The sequence below is a fragment of the Mirounga angustirostris genome, unplaced genomic scaffold (genome assembly GCF_029215605.1).
Source record: "Mirounga angustirostris isolate CCGP_5_RB_7025 unplaced genomic scaffold, mMirAng1.0.hap1 SCAF_11, whole genome shotgun sequence".
Classification (NCBI taxonomy): Eukaryota; Metazoa; Chordata; class Mammalia; order Carnivora; family Phocidae; genus Mirounga; species Mirounga angustirostris.
The window spans coordinates 12,200,603-12,219,866 of record NW_026991719.1 but is presented as its reverse complement, the minus strand read 5'-3'; the positions used below and the strand labels follow the sequence as shown (position 1 = coordinate 12,219,866).

Here is a 19,264-nt window from a genome sequence, read left to right as displayed (position 1 = left end):
GAGACCCACAAAGATATGAGACTCAAAAGGCAGCCAGGTGATTGAGGCTTAAATACAACTGGAGCTAAGGAATGGGACAGGGCTCTGAGGCTTCAAAGTGGAGGAAGGCAATTCACGGGAAGGTGAGAAGAGGAAATGTATGGAGAGCCAAGTTTGCCTTCCCAAGCAGGTAAGTCTAATGAAAAATCTGTCTGTGGTAATAGCTCTCTTCCTGGTACAGCCCCCCTTCTTAATGTAAATTTCCCTGACAAAAGGATAACATCTACTCTGCTTTCAGAGCTTCTCCTGTGTCTGCAGTTTCTCAAAATAATCGGCTCGAAATAATCCTTATGCCAAAGAGGCATATTTTGGGGTGGTGAAGGGTAAGCATAATATACCATCCCATATGTCTCTTTGGCATAAGGATTATTTTGAGCCAATTATTTTGGAAACAGCAGACATGGGAGAAGCTCTGAAAACTGAGTAGAAGTTACCCTTTTTGTCAGGGAAATTTACATTTACAAGGGAAATCTCCATGTGTACGGGTGTCTCCCTCTCTGTACTAGGAAGAGGATGACTCTAAGTCACCAGAAGCTCTCATAGGAGGAGGCTGGACTTAAATCTACATTACAACCATGCCCTTGTTTACTGTGCTTTGCTTGGTAACCTCCCATAACTGCCCCCCCTCAACATCTCTTGTCTTTAGCTGAAGATGGTATTTAAGGTGATGGCTTGGGCCATCGTGGGGAGTTTCTCAGCTTTCTTTTTTTTTTTTTTTAATGTTTTATTTATTTATTCATGAGAGCCAGAGAGAGAGAGAGAGAGAGAGAGAGAGAGAGGCAAAGGCAGAGGGAGAAGCAGGCTCCCCGCCCAGCAGGGAACCTGATGCGGGACTCGATCCCAGGACCCTGGGATCATGACCTGAGCCGAAGGCAGACGCTCAACTATCTGAGCCACCCAGGTGCCCCTCTCAGCTTTCTTAGGTCTCTCCCATGTATACAGGAGGTGTACATGTTACTAAACTTGTATTTGTTTTTCTCTTGTTAATCTGTCCTTTATTATGGGTGGTCTCAGCCAAGAACTCAGAAGGGTAGAGGGAAAATTATGTGTTCTCCCCTATACATATACACATAATTATCTGCCTCCCCCACTGCTCTGCAATCTACAAGTGAGCTGGCTTTCAATCACTGCTTGTGCACTGAATGTATAAGATAAAGAGCATCCCTGGGAAGGTTCCTGTCCCGTTTTATCTTTATTCCTCTTATCCTACTGACCACCGCATTACTTTTTCTTTAAGGATCTTTCAGGTTTATCTCTTCCTTGCCTTGCCCATGACCAGCAGCCCAGTTCAGGCCCCTACACCCTGGACTTCCTACCATACTCCTTGGTTTCTTTTCCTGTTCTCTCATTCCCCTCTACTCCATCTTCCCAAACTTTGGTTTTGACATTTTCTCCCACTGCTCTGACCTTTCTTTTGAACTCACATCATGTTCACTCTTGCCCTTTTCACACCCAACCATTGCTCCTTCAGTGTGCATTTGCTTTATCTGCTCACGGGGCCTGTGTCAAGGCCTCAGTCTTAGGGCCGGTGTCCTAAACTTCTTCTACAACCTCTAGGCTGAACCTGGTGCCAGGCAAAAAGAAGGCACTCAATGCTTATTTTACTGACAGAGAAAACCAAACAAGTTGATACCAAGGCTCTCTACCCTTACCTCACACCCACAGTCTCTTCAACCAGGCAAGCAGGTTTAGGTCAGAAAACTTCCTTTGTTCCGTAGGAGCCAAGGGCAGGCCACCCCAAGATGGCCTACTTTGGCATGAACATTATTTTGAGTTAAAAGCAATCCAAACCCAGGAGATTCAGGAAAAGTTCTTTACCTCGCCTTCAACAGCCTGCTTTACCAGGAAGGGAGCTATTAACAGAGATTCCTCTTTACCTAGGGAACTCATCTGCATAAAAAGACAACCTCTGTTTTCCAAACACTTCCTTTCACCTTCTTGCTAATGGTCTTTCTCCCCTTTGTGTCCTCAGGCCTCTACCCCTCTCTTTAGTTCAAATAAGCCTCAGGTTGCCTCCTTGTCTTTGGAATTTCCATGTCTGTGTGGATTCCCCTTACATATGCTATTAAATTTGATGTTCTCTTGTTAATCTGTCTCATGTCAATTTGATTCTTAGTCTGGCTAGGCCCTTGAAGGGTAGAAGAACTTCCTCCTCCCCAACAGTTGGCGTAGTCTGCAGGATACTTTAACTCACTGGACATCACGTGCCCCAACGCTGCCACAGCTGAGAGCTTGGGACATCTGACGTTCAGCTGGCAGAAGGTGAGATTTCTTACCATGTCAGCCTCCCAGAATCTCTATTTGCAGAGTCCGATGGAGTGAGAACGGTGACAGTCCTTTTTCTCTCTAAATTTAGATTAGCAGGAGAAAATATTTGTGGAAAATATTTGTCTTTCGGCCTAGTGACTCTGGTTAAATTTGATAGAATACTCTGGTTACCGATCCATTTCCTCCCAGAGATGGTCTTTGTTTTCTTGAGGTAAAGGCTGTTGCTAAGGGACATTTTGGAAGCCAAAGCCACAAAACTGGTGGGCACAGGCTGAGCACTTAAAAGCTATTAAAGCACTTACCACCTCAAGAAGACTCCCATGACAGGATAAGTTGGTCACAGAATGGGTTAGATTGACACTAGGTCACCTGCCAACCTCAAGAAAACCGTGTAACAAAGTATACTGTAAAACAACCCAGTCCCCAACCCTGTGGCACATCCTTCTTAGGTATTAGTGTGTCTCTTAAGAGACCCAAGGCTTAGCCAAGACTGTTAGCATGAGAATATTTTTCCTTTCTTTTGTTCTATGTCCTAAGAGCTTGGCTTTGTGACCAATGAGAACGTTCTCTTTGGTCTCCACCATCCAGAGGGTGCACTTGCCAGTGTGCACCTTGGCGGCCAGTTAAACAGACTGGGGATCGAACTCAGACACTCTCTCTCTCTGTCCAGCTCTATCAGCTCTCCAGGGTGTTGGACATGAGAGGTTCCAGCCCATAGGAACCTCTGTCATCCCAATCCTTGTTGCCTGTTAGTGCTGGAAAGTCCCATTCCAGTACCATCTATCCAGTGTCATAGATTAGTGGGTATGTGACTGAAGACATCTTACAATTTTGTGGGAGACTGGAGACCCTGTTCTCACCACACCATATTTTCTGCCTGTGCAACAAAGGTCTTTGCTTTCCTTCTTTTTTTAAGACTTTATTTATTTTAGAGAGAGAGTGAGGGAAGGAGCAGAGGGAGAGGGACAAGCAGATTCTATACTGAGTGCAGAGCCCCACGCGGGGCTCAATCCCATGACCCTGAGATCATGACCTGAGCCAAAATCAGGAGTCAGACACCTAACCAACTGAGCCACTCAGGCGCCCCAGGTCTTTGCTTTCTTAGACTAATTTTGGGAGTAAACTTCTGGATCACAGGGACAGGTCACCTATGCCCTCCTTGGATGCATCTTGCATACATCTTCGGTTACGCCATTAAGGCTTATTGGTTTGAGTTGCTATTAATAGATCCTACTCATCAATGGCCAGACAATGGAACCTCTAAATTGGCTATATTTAAAAGAAAAATTTTCTTTATACAGAGCTCTCACTTGTCTTATTAGTATAACAGCTAGTCTTAGGGACTCCCTTGACAAGATAAAATCACAGAAATTAGATTTAAGAATTTCCTTTCCATGTTAAGATTTATAGGTAGCACTCGGGCCTAATCTCTAGGTTCAAAGTATACAGGTCTTTGGGTAAATGCTGAAAGCCAGGAAATGAATTTAACAAAAGCACTTGAGACTGGCAATAAGGCTTGCAGTGCTCCTACCTTCCAAGGATTGATAACCAGGCCTGCCAGCTTCAGGCATTCCAATGCAACCTCCTTTGCAGGTGTATCCTAGACCCCCTACTATAAAAGAATTCATGTCTCCTAGATGGCAGCAAGATATTTTAAATTATAAAGCCCTTTTACCTCCACTTTGAAAAGGTCCTACTAAATTTAGAGATTAAAAAAAATGACTATTCACAAACCCTCTTCAGGGGAAACAGGACTAAAAATTTCTCTTAGGCCCTCTTACAAATGATCTGCAAAAGGCCATTATTCAGGGATTAATAGAAGCCCACGCTGAATTATGAACCCAGAAAGAAGGGTTAAAATGCTTTGTTAAAGGTTATAATGTTAAAATGTTTTATACAGACTTTACAAAGATAAAAATCTTTTGATTCCCATTTTAGTTAAAAACCTCCCTAATATAAAGAAGCAAATTTAGTTAAAAAGACAGGTCAGTCCTTTGATATTCAGACTATAATCTAGTTCTTTGAGGAATTAAAAACAATTCTTTGTCTTACAAATCTCTACAAACCCAGAAATGCAACTCCAGAAACCAGTCAAAGCCCACCCATCTTTACCAATTCTCAAACCTCACTTATTCCTCTCAAAATGTTTGTGGATATTATGAAAGATCACGATATTAAAACAACTGTCCTGTACTTTAAAAGAAAAGTAAATTCTTTTTTAAAGATTTTATTTATTTGTTTAACAGAGATAGAGAGAGAGCACAAGCAGGGGGAGCAGCAGTCAGAGGGAGAGGGAGAAGCAGACTCCCCACTGAGCAGGGAGCCTGACACAGGGTTTGATCCCAGGACCCTGGGATCATGACCTGAGCCGAACGCAGATGCTTAACTGACTGAGCCACCCAGGTGCCCCAGAAGGGTAAATTTTAAATCACAATTGCCCTGAAACTCTGGGAAAAAAATAAATTTTTTTTTGCATTCCTTCTGTCCCCTGAAATTATAAATCTTATGTCTTTAAAATGTAAATACAGCCCATAATTGCCTTAGACTGAAGAAACAAAAGGGAAAAAGGTTTTTAAAAATACAAATTTCTAGAATGGCTTTTGTGCCCCAACTCCAACACCTCTCATAATAGACAGATATGCACCAAATCTCCATTTTGAAGAAAATGTGGATACTTTCTCTTCCTTTGTGATGTAAATTTCCTACTACCATCTTCTTTAGGACCTAAAAGCCATTCTTTGAAATAAAAACAATTAGGGGGAACGTTAGAGAAAGTTTTTCCCCAAAACAAAAAAGGTGGGGAAAGGTATTTGGAAATTGGGCCTTTAATGTCCTTTCCACAGATCTTAGTAAGACAAAAGCTAGAAGACTGTTTGCATCTTTTTTTATTTTTATTTTTATTTTTTAAGATTTTATTTATTTTCTTGACAGAGAGAGACACAGCGAGAGAGGGAAAACAAGCAGGGGGAGTGGGAGAGGGAGAAGCAGGCCTCCCACTGAGCAGGGAGCCCGATGCGGGGCTTGATCCCAGGACCCTGGGATCAGACCTGAGCCGAAGGCAGACGCTTAACAACTGAGCCACCCAGGCACCCCGACTGTTTGCATCTTGTCTGTGTATGAGTGTCTATATATGTTATAAATTTTGGATATTTTCTCTATCTCTGGATGGTATTGCTAAAATTCACTTGTAGGGGTGCCTGGGTGGCTCAGTTGGTTAAGCGACTGCCTAGAAATTATGGAATGTATTCATAAATTTACTAAAGAATACTGTATAACAAAAATTTATAGTTGCTTAGCACTTAGTTTTCACCAAAAGCTAAGGCTCCTAAGAGTTAAGAATTCTAATAAATGCAGTTAAGGCTACTAGAAATAATAAGAAAAACAACTCTGTATGCAAGAAAAGTAAGATCTGTGTTTTGGGGAAAAAATACGAGGAATCAGAATACATTTCTGTTGAGGGAAAAGAAAGTAATTTTTTCCTAAAGTGAGACTGATTATTTAAAGAAGGAAAACTTAGGGCAAACTCTGAATGTAAACAAGAAAGTTGCAGGTTTATGAAAAGGGAATCTTCAGAAGGGAATTTTGTGTGTGGTCAGTACTAGCTAAGATTAGAATAAATTTAAGTAAGTAAATGGGTTTTAATGTCAAAAATACACTAATGCCAAGTTAAAATTGTTTTCCCTTTGTTAAAAAACCCAAAGTTTCCTTAAACTATTGATCTGCTCTTAATAAGACATTGTAAATGTTTTTATCTTTAAAGTTAACTGCCTAGGGACACCTGGGTGGCTCAATCGTTAAGCGTCTGCCTTCGCCTCAGGTCATGATCCCAGGGTCCTGGGATCCAGCCCCACAACGGGCTCCCTGCTCAGTGGGAAGCCTGCTTCTCCCTCTCCCACTCCCCCTGCTTGTGTTCCCTCTCTCGCTGTGTCTCTCTCTGTCAAATAAATAAATAAAATCTTTAAAAAAAAAGTTAGTGCCTAGAAAAGAAGGATTCTGTGGTTTGCCAAAATAATTTCCTATGTTTATCAGGTCTTTGATTTACTTTTAAAAAAAAACCTCTGAATCTTAATATTTTTAAAAAGCTAGGGCGCCTGGGTGGCTCAGTTGGTTGGGTGACTGCCTTCGGCTCAGGTCATGATCCTGGAGTCCCTGGATCGAGTCCCGCATCGGGCTCCCTGCTCGGCAGGGAGTCTGCTTCTCCCTCTGACCCTCCCCCCTCTCATGTGCTCTCTCTCAAATAAATAAATTAAAAAAAAAAAAAGCTAAATTTGATTACAGCTATGGAACCTTCTGTATTTGCCTTTGATATCTTATTGCTGAGTTGATTACATGGATAATTAAATACTATTTCTTAATGATCAGAGATCCTATTTAATAAAATGTTCAAACCTTTTGGTAGTTTTTGACATACTTCCCAAAATCAAATTCTAAAATGAAATCTTTTGACTACAATCTAACTGAGATGTTCCAGAGAGCTCCTGGAACATTTCAAAGATTTTGTGAGAAATTAAACCTATTAGACTTATTTGGTATATTAAATTAAATGAGAAGCCTTGTCAAATAAGTGATATTAAACCCTATTAGATTATATTTGTGTAGATGTGTAATTAAAATAAGTGTTCTAAAAACTGCATATAACCCCTAGAAATCTGATGTTCTGGTATGTTATTATCTTGAAGTGTTGTGTGTCAAAGAAATAATCACATTTCCTTGCCACCTGCATCATAATGAACTCTAATCAAATCTTTAACCATGGCCTTTTTTTTTTTTTTAAGATTTTATTTATTTATTTGACAGAAAGAGCACAAGTAGGCAGAGCGGCAGGCAGAGGGAAAGGGAGAAGCAGGCTCCCCACTGAGCAGAGAGCCCGATGCAGGATTCAATCCCAGGACCCTGGGGATCACGACCTGAGCCGAAGGCAGACGCTTAACTGACTGAGCCACCCAGGCGCCCCATAACCATGGCCATTTTTAACTATTGTCATTTACAGTCACTGTCTTACACTGATGCCATTGCAATGTATTTCATCTTCAGTGAAACTCAGAAAAAAACTCTTGAGGACAAGTTTCCGATAACCTTAAGATCGTAAAACTGAACTAGGTAAGATTTGCTACAACTAGTGGAAATACTAGATTCAAGGAAAACAAAAACATGGGACTAAATGAACTGAGGATGAGGATTATAATTTTTGTGACTTTTAAAACATTTCCAACTTTTTAAAATGGTTTGTTTTTCAAGATTAAGGAAATCTTTTCTCTTAAGCTAACTGACCTATAATAATTTGATAAATTATACCATTATAAGCAGTATTGAAACATTTATCTTGTCTCCCTCTCTGAACCCTCCAGAATTCAGAAACTCAGTGAGAATTCTCATATTTTTAATGGCAGTATATTTATTCTCATAAGTTCAATAAGAATCTGTTCTCCTTGTAATAGGACACAGTTGGAGGCATTGGCTATATTACCAAGGCTTTGACTAGAATGTCATATTTGAGACCTGGATAGATTCAGATATGACCAGACAGCTTTAAGAAACTAAGAATGACTTTATGGAACCAATAAAACCCTCTGGAAATATCAGCCTATTACCTTGCTTACAGAATTCCCAGTAGCCATACCAGGTGATAAATTAGGTTACTTCCTAGCAGGTATGGGAACTTCAGGATATATGGAGAAGCTCAAGAAGAGGAGAACTGACCCAAATCTATAGGTATTGCAGACAAAGTCTGGCAGGTGTCTGGTGCAAGTTTTGGCTTGGTTCCTGGCCTTGAGGCTGTTAAAAGTTCAATCTAGAAATTCCTTATGAAAAGTTCTAGCAGGAAGAACAAATATTCTTAAAATGTCTATACTACCCAAAGCAATTTTCACATTTAATGTAATCCCTATCAAAATACCAATATTTTTCACAGAACTAAAACAAATAATCCTAAAATTAGCATGGAACCCCAAAAGACCCGAAATAGCCAAAGTAATCTCAAAAAAGAAGAACGAAGCTGGAGGCATCACAATCCCAGATTTCAAGATATAATACAAAGCTGTAATAATCAAAACAGTATGGTACTGGCACAAAAATAGACACATAGGTCAATGGAACAGAATAGAAAACCCAGAAATAAACCCACGATTATATGGTCAATTAATCTTCGACAAAGCTAGAAAGAATATGCAATGGAGAAAAGAGTCTCTTCAACAAATGGTGTTGGGAAAACTGGACAGCTACATGCAAAAGAATGAAACTGGACCATTTTCTTACACCATACACAAAAATCAACTCAAAATGGATTAAGGATCTAAATGTGAGACCTGAAATCATAAAAATCCTATTAGAGAGCACAGACTAATTTCTCTGACATCCCAGCTGAAGCACTATTTTTCTAGATGTGTCTCCTGAGGCAAGGGAAATAAAAGCAAAAATAAACTATTGGGACTACATCAAAATAAAAAGCTTCTGAGGGGCGCCTGGGTGGCTGAGTCGTTAAGCATCTGCCTTCTGCTCAGGTCATGATCCCAGAGTCCTGGGATCAAGCCCCGCAATGGGCTCCCTGCTCAGCGGGAAGCCTGCTTCTCCCTCTCCCACTCCCCCTGCTTGTGTTCCCTCTCTTGCTATCTCTCTCTGTGTCAAATAAATTAAAAAATTAAAATCTTTTAAAAAAAGTAAAAAATAAAAGCTTCCGAACGGCAAAGGAAATGATCACAAAACTAAAAGGCAACCTACCTACGGAATGGGAGAAGATATTTGCAAATGACATATATGATAAAGGGTTAGTACCCAAAATATATAAAGAACTTGTGCAACTGAACACCTAAACCCCCAAAAATCCAATTAAAAAATAGGCAGAAGATATGAACAGACATTTCTCCAAAGAAGACATCCAGATGGTCAACAGACACATGAAAAGATGCTCAACATCACTCATCATCAGGGAAATGCACATCAACACCACGGTGATATATCACCTCACACCGGTCAGAATGGCTAAAATCAACAACACAAGAAACAACAGGTGTTGGCGAGGATGTGGAGAAAGGGGAACCCTGTGCAGTGCTGGTGCGAGTGCAGACTGGTGCAGCCACTGTGGAAGAGAGTATGCAGGTTCCTCAAAAAATTAAAAAAGAGGGGCGCCTGGGTGGCTCAATAAGGTAACCTCTGTTTTCCAAACATCTCCTCTCACCTTCCTGATTTTGGTCTTCCTTCCCTTTGTATCAGTGGACCCCCACCCTTCTCTATAGCTCATATAAGCCTCATGTTGCCTCACTATCCTTGGAATTTCCATTTCCATATGGATTCCCCTTACATACACTATTAAATTTGATTTTCTCCTATTAATCTGTCTCATGTCAATTTGATTCTTAGTCCGGCCAGAAGGACCTGGAAGGGTAGAGGAAATGCTTCCTCCCCAATAGTTCCCATGATCACATCTACCCATTTCTCTCATTTCTTAAAATCCTACAGGCTCTCAAGATCACTTCCAGCCCCTTCCCTGACAGCCCCACACTACATTAAGCATCCCTTCATCTGCTGTTACTCCTTGGCATCTATTCTCTGTACCTGCACTGCCTAAAAAGGTAACCACTCACCCTGTGTGACTATTTAAATTGAGATCTGCTATAAATGTAAAACACCTAGGGGCCTAAAGACTTAGTACAAAACCAAGAATGTAAAATATTTTATTTATAATTCTTATATTCATCTCATGTTTAAGTGAGAATATTTTGGATATGCTAGGTTAAATATTCTTCCTTCCCAACAAATATATTGGTAAAAATAATTTTACCTATTTACTGTATTTTACCTACGTATTTGCTATATTAGAATGAATTTCCCCCAGTTTTGAGATGTAATTGACATGCTATTTGTTCTTTTTTAAATGCGGTTATTGGAAAACACAGAATTGCCCAAGTGGCTCATATTGGTGGCTCACGTTATTTATCCACTGGACACTGTTGTTCTACACCCTCGTTGGCTTTTTCTCCCGCGCCTTGCCCCGTTACCGTCCTCTTTCTCGAGATGTGCAGATTTCCTCATGGAACTGAAGACCACCCTAGCAGGCCCGGGGCTCAGCACGGGGACATGATACATAGGGACAGCCCCCTCCCAGATGACATTGTTACGGATGATCTCAGAATCACAAATTGTCTTCTCGGAGCTTGAGGGCTGTTCGATGCACTTTGATGCTGAGCCCAGGTAGCTGCAGCAGACACATGCGGCTATCAGCACAGGGCACTAAAGCCCACAGTTCCTGGGCTTATTGTTAGCTCCCTGTTGCTGCCGACACCCCTGAAGCTATTAGTACAATTCTAGGGGGCTCTTAAGCAGCCTATTGTTTCTGAGGGTTATTTGAATGTTAATGAGAGACTCTGTCTGGCACTGCACAGCAAACTTTTTAATACTAACGTTCTCGAGGATTTTTGTCCTTCAAAATTAATTGGAGAAATAATGGAACAACTTTCTAACACAGTTCAGTTATAATACAGACCAGTCCTGTCAAACAGAACTTCTCTGATGACGGAAATTTTCAGTATGGTAAGTGCTAGCAACATGCAGCCATACCATTTTAATAAATTTATATTTACATGAAAATAAACACATGGGACTAGTGGCTAGATTTTATACAGTGCCATTCTATTCCACACTGTCCTAAAAAAATATTTTTCTTCCATCTAAAAGTAGAGATCATGAATAATAAGAATCAATGAAATAATAATAAATAGCAAATATGTACCATATCAATTCTAGATGATATTCTTTAAATTTAATTAAGAATTAACATTATTAAATTTATATTGTTATGCTCTAAGATCTCATGTTTAATTTTTTTAAAAGATTTTATTTATTTATTAGAGAAAGAGAGCATGTGCATGAGCAGAGGAGAGCGGCACAGGGAGAGGAAGAAGAATACTCCCCACTAAGCAGGGACCCCGATGTGGAGCCCAGTCCCAGGACCCTGAGATCGTGACCCGGGATGAAGGTAATGCCTAACCGACTGAGCCACCCAGGCACCCCTCATGTTTAATTTTTTAAGACTTTATTTATCCATTAATTTATTTAAGGTACATTGATTTCCCATTTACCCCTGTCCCCACACATGCAGCATCCCCCATTATCAACATCCCCAACCAGAGTAGGACATTTGTTACAATTCATGAACCTACACTGACACAGGATAACACCCAAAGTCCATAGTTGACATTCTTGGTGTTATATATTCCATAGGTTTGGACAAATGTATACTGACCTGTATCCATCATAATATACAGAGTATTTTTACTACCCTAAAAATCATCTGCTCCACCTATTCATCCCTCCCTATACTCTAACACATGGCAACTATTGATCTTTTTACTGTCTCCATAGTTTTGCTTTTTCCAGAACGTCATATAGTTGGGATCACGGAGTATACAGCCTTTTCAGATTGGCTTCTTTCACTTAGTAATACGCATTTAAGGTTCCTACATTTCTTTTCATGGCTTCATAGCTCATTTCTTTTCTTTCTTTTTTTTTTTTTAAGATTTATTTATTTGCGAGAGAGAGAATGAGAGACAGAGAGCATGAGAGGGAGGAGGGTCAGAGGGAGAAGCAGACTCCCTGCTGGGCCGGGAGCCCGATGTGGGACTCGATCCCGGGACTCCAGGATCATGACCTGAGCTGAAGGCAGTTGCTTAACCAACTGAGCCACCCAGGCGCCCTCATTTCTTTTCAGTGAGGAAGAAAATTCCATTGTCTGGCTATGCCGTAGTTAAGATATCCATTCATCTACTGAAGGACATCTTGGCTGCTTCCAAGTTTTGGCAATTACGAAGAAAGCTGCTGTAAGTATCCATGTGCAGGTTTTTGTGCAGACATAAGTTTTCAACAGTGCTGGGTAAATACCAAGGAATATGACTGCTGGATTGTATGGCAAGGATATATTTTGTTCTAAAAGAACCTGCCAAGTTATCTTCCAAAGTGGCTGTACCGTTTTACATTTTCACCAGCAATGAGTAAGAGTTCCTGTTGCTCTACACCCCCATAACCACTTGGTGTGGTCAGTGTTCTGGAATTTGGCCACTGTAATATGTGTGGTAATATCTTGTTGTTTTAATTTGTATTTCCCTGATCACAGAACACATAGTAGGGCACCTTTTTATACCCTTATTTGCCATCTATAGATCTTCTTTGGTGAGGTGCCTGTTAAGTAAGGGCTCTGATCCATTTTTTTATTAGATTTTTAAATCAGATTTTCTTGTTGTTGACTGTTCGGCTTTGTTTCCTGATATGCTCTAACCCTAGATTTTTTATGTGACAAAATAAATTTCAGTAGAAGATATACTAAGTGAATTTGACTTTATTTTCATCTTGGGTAACAGGTGCAGCCTTTTATCTTTATTTTGTCATATTACAAAGCAAGTTAGGATTGTCAACACTGTCTGCTCCTTGAGATAAGAGCAAACAGCAATGTGAGTGGACAGCCAATGATTCCCTGGGAAGGGCGGGGAGCGGAGTGAAGGTGAAGCACAAAGCACAGATAGGCTGCTTTCTGAATCTGCCATATCCTCTACTTCCTTTACTCCTCATTCTGCTTAACCCAATCTTAACAATGTTCAAACATCTGAGGGAGGCACTGAGCCTATAATGATGATGATAAAGATGGTGATGATGATAATCCTAGTACTAGAAGTAACGTGCCAACACAGTCCTCACTGTGTGGCAGGCACCAGCTAAGGACTTTCCATGTTATCTTTTCTAACCCTCAATGATCTTGGGTCACTCTGTCACACAAGTAGACAATGGGCCTTCTGCTGGAGTTTTAAGTTGCCAGATACAATGTGTATTGTTTTTACAACTGCTCAGCGGAGGGTCTGGGATTTAGGAAGACAACATGCTCAGTGGCTCAGGGCAGCAGAGACTATAATATTCTCCCCTGTGAAAAGGGAGGGGTGGTGCAATATGCCAAAAACCAAATCAGATCATGTCTGTTACCTTTTTTTCTTAGTAACTTAAAAACAAGAACATCTGATGTGACAAATTAATCACGGAAAGCCCACATCTCCCCAAGCCACCACTTTTTGTTTTAGTCTGCCCTAGAAGAAGCAAACTATCCTAAAGACATTCGTATGTTGGATTTTAGACCTTTAACTTTCAACTCTCTGTTAAAAAAAGTAAAACTTTAGAAACTACATGAACATGACTAATTTTTTCCATTTTAAGCCTCAGACCACAAAATGCCAGTGCTGAGAATAAGCCAGTCCTGGTAGGATGTAGGTCTGTCGTTAGGAAGCCACACCCAGCAACCAGAAATTTGTTATGACTCCAACCAGTTCACTTGAATGAGAACACTGTCATTGTTGGAGGAAACAAAGTAAATATATAATAGAAATGTATTTATGGAGCAGTTCCAAATCCTTGGATTTAGCTAGATTAGTTTTACTAATTTAAAAGCATTCCTTTCTTACCTTCTTCTTTTTTTATTACGTGCATATGAAATCAAAAGAGAGTAAACCCAAAGAGAAAAAGTGGAGAAACTTAGACCCAGAAGGAAGGCAACATGTGAAAACTCTTGTCAATTCCTTTAAAATCACAGAAAATATGAAAAATTCCTCTTTAACAATATACTTAGCCATTTTACCTCTCCACAAATTCAAACTCATCTCTCCACAAATAAATACATTATTCTCTCCTATCGTCCCACTGATTCTTTTTTTTTTTAAGATATATATTTATTTATTTATTTGTCAGAGAGAGAGAGAAGGAGAGAGAGCACAAGCAGGGAGAGTGGCAGGCAGAGGGAGAGGGAGAAGCAGACTCCCCGCTGAGCAGGGAGCCCCATGCGGGACTCAATCCCAGGACTCTGGGATCAAGACCTGAGCCAAAGGCAGACGCTTAACCGACTGAGCCACCCAGGCGTCCCCGTCCTACTGATTCTTAAGCAGGAGCAGTTTTGTGCCCCCAGAGCTCATTTGGTAATGTCTGCTGATATTTTTGGTTGTTACAACTGGGTGGGGATACAACTGTCATCTAATGGGTATTTGGCAGGGATGCTGCTAATCACCCTACAGTGCACACTGCACCCACAACAACACAGAATGACCCATCCCTCGTGTCAATAGTACCTCGGTGCACAATCCCTGCACCATAGGGACGGGGCAGGGAACTGGTATTTCAGGAGGGGAATGAGATACGAGAGCGTTCAGGAAAGGCCATCTGCTGCCTCGCTTGATATGCTGCGTCTACGGCAGAGCACACACTGGTAAGCTGGTCAACTAGAATGAACGCTGCCATTTGTGACTTGAGAAAGAATATTCCAGAGCGTGAAGCTACTGACCTGCTGACAAACATTAACATGCAACTTCCAGAACGTTAAGACTCACAGAAATAATTCGCGGTCTGTGGATCAATGTCAGTAAGAAGACTGTTGCTAACAAGAACGATACAGAACAGGTTCCAGAGTATTTGAAACTGGGACACCTCTCTGATCCTATTTCTGCGTGACATCATTTTATTTATTTATTTATTTATTTATTTATTTATTTATTTATTTATTTATTTATTTATTTATTTATTAAGATTGTGTTTTTATTTATTTGACAGAGAGAGACACAGCGAGAGAGGGAACACAAGCAGGGGGAGTGGGAGAGGGAGAAGCAGGCTTCCCTCTGAGCAGGGAGCCCGATGCGGGGCTCGATCCCAGGACCCTGGGATCATGACCCGAGCCGAAGGCAGACGCTTAACGACTGAGCCACCCAGGCGCCACCGACATGACATCATCTTAACATGTTAAAATTAGTCAAGGAAAGAACTTTCCAAACCTATTATGGAAATCATTTTGCAATATATACGTGTATCAAATCAGCACATGGCACACCTTCGACCTACACAATGTTAGGTGGCAATTCTATGTCAATAAACCTGGGGGAAAAGAATTTTCCACATTTATTTTAGAAGACAAAGAAACAAGCAGTTATTCTCACATTCTCAAGGCACAGAATCCCACTCTGGAATGCCAGTGACACCTATGGATAAACACAGGACACACGTCATTGTCATGCAACACCAAGCCTCTCACTCTCTCTTTTTTTCAAAAGTTTCATTTATTTATTTTAGAGAGAGAGAGCATGGGCCAGCGGGGGAGGTGGGGGGCAGAGGGCAGAGGGAGAGGGAGAGAGAATCTCAAACAGACTTCAAGCTAGTGTGGAGCTCGATGCGGGGCTCGATCTCATGACCCTGAGACCGTAAGCCTGAGACCACAACCTGAGCCGAAACCAAGAGTCGGCCGCTTAAGCGACTGCGCCCCCCAGGCACCCCCACCTCTCGCTCTCTTTAAGGCAGCAGCGTACTCACAGGCTCGGTTCCGGCTTCTGTACGTGCAGGTGTAGAGGCTGCAGGGCCTCGCTGGCACGAACCTGGGGGTCTGCAATCTTCTCCACAGTGACTTGCATGGAGAGGCTTGAAGAATGACCCTCAGGCTACTCGTCGCCACCATGTTTAGCTTGAAATCTTGACCGGGTCCCAAATAACTTGCAGGAACCTAATAACCCAGAGGCAGGAGGACAGAGGAGGCAAAGCTATAAACAACGGAGACTGACCATCAAGTGGAAACCTCTAAGCAGGACACCACCACTCAGACTATGAGTACACATGGCAGGGGTGGGGGTGGGGGGGGGAGGGGAGGGGGGGTTGAGTCGGTGGTTAATCCGCTCCTCTTCCGGAAACTCACTGGTTACCCCAGGAGGACAGACTCTTCTGCTGCGCCGTCCACTTCCCACTGCTGCCTGCCACTAGCCCCGTGGACTTGGGTTCTTCCCGCTCCCGAAGCTCCCTCCCGCCTCAGGGCTTGTGCAGATGCTCCTCCTCCACCCGTGCCTGGTGAACTCCTCCCCTCCCCTCAGGCGTTCCTCTCCTGCACCACCTCCTAGAAGCCTCCCCTGACCACGCGCTCACCGCTCGCTCACCGGGTGAGCCTGGCGCCCTCTTCGGCGCCCTCTTCGGCTCCCTCACGGTGCTGCCTGCAGTTGCACACCTCATCGAGAATGGACTTTATGACGCCACCTCCCCAGCCACGAGCCCCGCGGCGGTAAGGACCCTGTCTGTCTCTGGCACAGCTGCATCTCTCAGGGACGCAGTGCCTGGCCCGTGAGGGCAGCTCGGTGACCTGGGCACACTTCCGTGGTGAGGGGGATGTTGATCCCGATTCCAAGAACCGCACACTGTGAAGTGATTGCCAGCAGGTTCTTGCACGGTAGGAAGGGCTTTTCCTAGATGCCGCCATCAGCCCGTTGTGTGGTTATCTATACTTCTGAAACACTTTTAAATGCTTGCCATTTAAGAGGAGGGCCTCGTATCCCTACCGATAAGATCTGAAGGAGGACCGTATCCAGAGACAAATCTTAGCTAGTCTCACAGGGATGGGAATTCTGCCAGTAAACGTTTGCATTTCAACATTTATTGTCATTTCCTTTGTTCCAGGAACCACGTCGGCTGCTGGGATGCAAAGCGGAACAAGGCATGAACTCTACCTTCCAGGTGTGCAATTAATTCCTCCCCCTTGGAGCCTCTGGAAATGCACATCATATGGCAAGGAAAACCATCCACGACTCCTCAGATTCTGCCTTTGGCCTATCAGAGGGCACTCAAAAGTCTGGCAGTGGCGGCGCGGAGGAGAGGGGCCCAAAGTCACAAAAAGAAATTATGATCCCTACCAATGCTAAGCAAAGAGGCAAATGTTCTCATTTCACCCTTCCCTCTCTTCATGTACTTTACTGCTTTTAATTGGCTGTGAAAGAGCTCTTCTCCCCTGTACTGCTGCCCTTGACCCCACTAGATCAGAGCTAGAGAGGAGAAGGCTACACCTAAGGGAAAGGAGAGAACAAAAAAAATTACACCTGAGCTGTGTCCAGTAAAAGCAGGAAGCAGAGTTACTTCCTATTACTGCCTTGAAAGGAACAAATGAGGGCTCCAGGCAGAACCCTTTATAACCAGCAACAAGCCATGTGTCTGGACAAGTATTGCAAAGTGAACTGTGGCAAACAGCCAGCCTCTCAGCCTGGTGCCATGCACTCTGTTGTATGCATCACTTTGACAGTGAATACACTGAACGCAGGGAGCAAAGATGCACGGTCACCACATTAAAGGGGACTGGTCGAAAGTTCCGAATCCCATCGAGGCTCCTCACCTGCTGGCCTAACTCCTTACCTGGGGTCTTTAGACCAGTGACACCTAAAGTATGTCTGCATTGCCAAGAGATGTCAGAAATTCTCAAACCAAGTTAAAATCACTTTTGTTTAGTTTTATGTGTGTGCATACACACACACAAACACACACATTTTGGGGGGTATGTCAATATGTACCTTATTTAAGATATACAAAAGTCTGACTCAGCGGGGCGTCTGGGTTGCTCAGTGGGTTAAGCGTCGGCCTTTGGCTCAGGTCATGATCTCAGAGTCCTGGGATGGAGCCCCGCTTCATACTCCCTGCTCAGTGGGGAGTCTGCTTCTCCCTCTGCCCCTCCCCCTGCTCATGCTCCCTCCCTCGCTGGCTCTCAAATAAATAAGAAATCTTGAAAAAAAAAGTCTGACTCAGGATTTCAAATACAGATTGGTAATAAACTTTCAAGATATTATCTTGATAGTGCCTTGAGCCAAATCAAAGTCCCTCATTTTCAAATACCTTCATTAACTGAATTAACTGAGCAGGCTTAAGGAATAATAGACCACTGGCTACCTCATTTCAGAATCTATTTCCTTTTTTCCTTTAATTTTTTATTTTGGCAAACTTCAAATTTGAACAAGCAGTGGAAATACTAGAATAAAACCACCTATGTACCCAACACTTTATTTCAATAATTATCTGTTGGTGGCCAAGCATGTTTTATTTATATCCTCCCTCCTACTTCCCCTCTCTGTGAGACTTTGAAGCAAATGACAGACATCTTAGAAACTTGTCCATGATTATTTTCCATAGGAAAATATCTCCAGATTAATTTATAATTTCTTCTCCATAAAAATCATCTGTAGGAAATAGCCTCTGGTGGTAGTTCATGGACAGAATATGAAACCTATCAATTTTCCAAAATTAAAAAATAGCAAAAAGCCCAGTAACCTGATACTTTCTCAGCGCTCACCTATTTCTTCATGTAAACATTTCACTTCTCTCTTGATCTCTCCACCCTAATCTTGGATGAGAGTTCACGTTGAGAACTTTATGCTTCTTTCTAACTTGTAAGACTATGTGCAGCATGAAACTGTATAATTTATAATTGCAGATCAGCAGAGTAAAAGGATTTTTTGAACTGAAATATTTAAGAGTGAGGCTTAATGTACACCCTTCATCTTTTTTTTTTTTTAAGATTTTATTTATTTATTTGACAGAGAGAGGTAAAGCGAGAGCAGGAACACAAGCAGGGGGAGTGGGAGAGGGAGAAGCAGGCTCCCCGCTGAGCAGGGAGCCCAATGCAGGGCTTGATCCCAGAACCCTGGGATCATGACCTGAGCCGAAAGACGCTTAACCATCTGAGCCACCCAGGCGTCCCGGAAGCTATTATTATTCAAACTGAGCTTGCTAAAATGCTCCCCATGCTATAAATGCAAACACTAAGAAAATAGAAAGCAGTTTGGGATGATTTTTAATTTCATGTTTTTCATTTTCTTTCTGAGATAATACCATCAAACAATTCCAACTACACAGGGTTCTCTCTGATAAAATCAATTTGACAATAAAATGAATTTTTAAAAATTCCTAAGAGGTATGGGGAAACCTTGCCTGAATTCTGTGCTTCTTTCCATTGACTTCCATCCCTGAATTGAAGCAATAATGAGTGATTATCCCATGCAAAGCATTGGGCTGGGTGAAGATGAAAAAATCATGTTTTCTCCCCATCCCCACAAGCTTGCAATCTATTAAGAAACTATTAAACAAGTAATCTTTCTGGGTTTTTTAGTTACCTTTTTATAGTATGGTAAAATACACATATTTATCATTT

General features: G+C 42.0%; 1 protein-coding gene across 11 annotated transcripts in view; it reads right to left on the bottom strand.

Annotated features, from left to right (window-relative positions):
• CA5B (carbonic anhydrase 5B) overlaps positions 1-19,264 on the bottom strand; it is a 131,348-nt gene that overhangs the window by 25,243 nt on the left and 86,841 nt on the right. For all 11 annotated transcript variants that reach the window (XM_064573791.1, XM_064573793.1, XM_064573792.1 and 8 more), the window contains one exon: positions 15,628-15,814. In XM_064573791.1, coding sequence (XP_064429861.1) covers positions 15,628-15,814 — 187 coding nt within the window. The remainder of the gene's footprint in view (positions 1-15,627; positions 15,815-19,264) is intronic.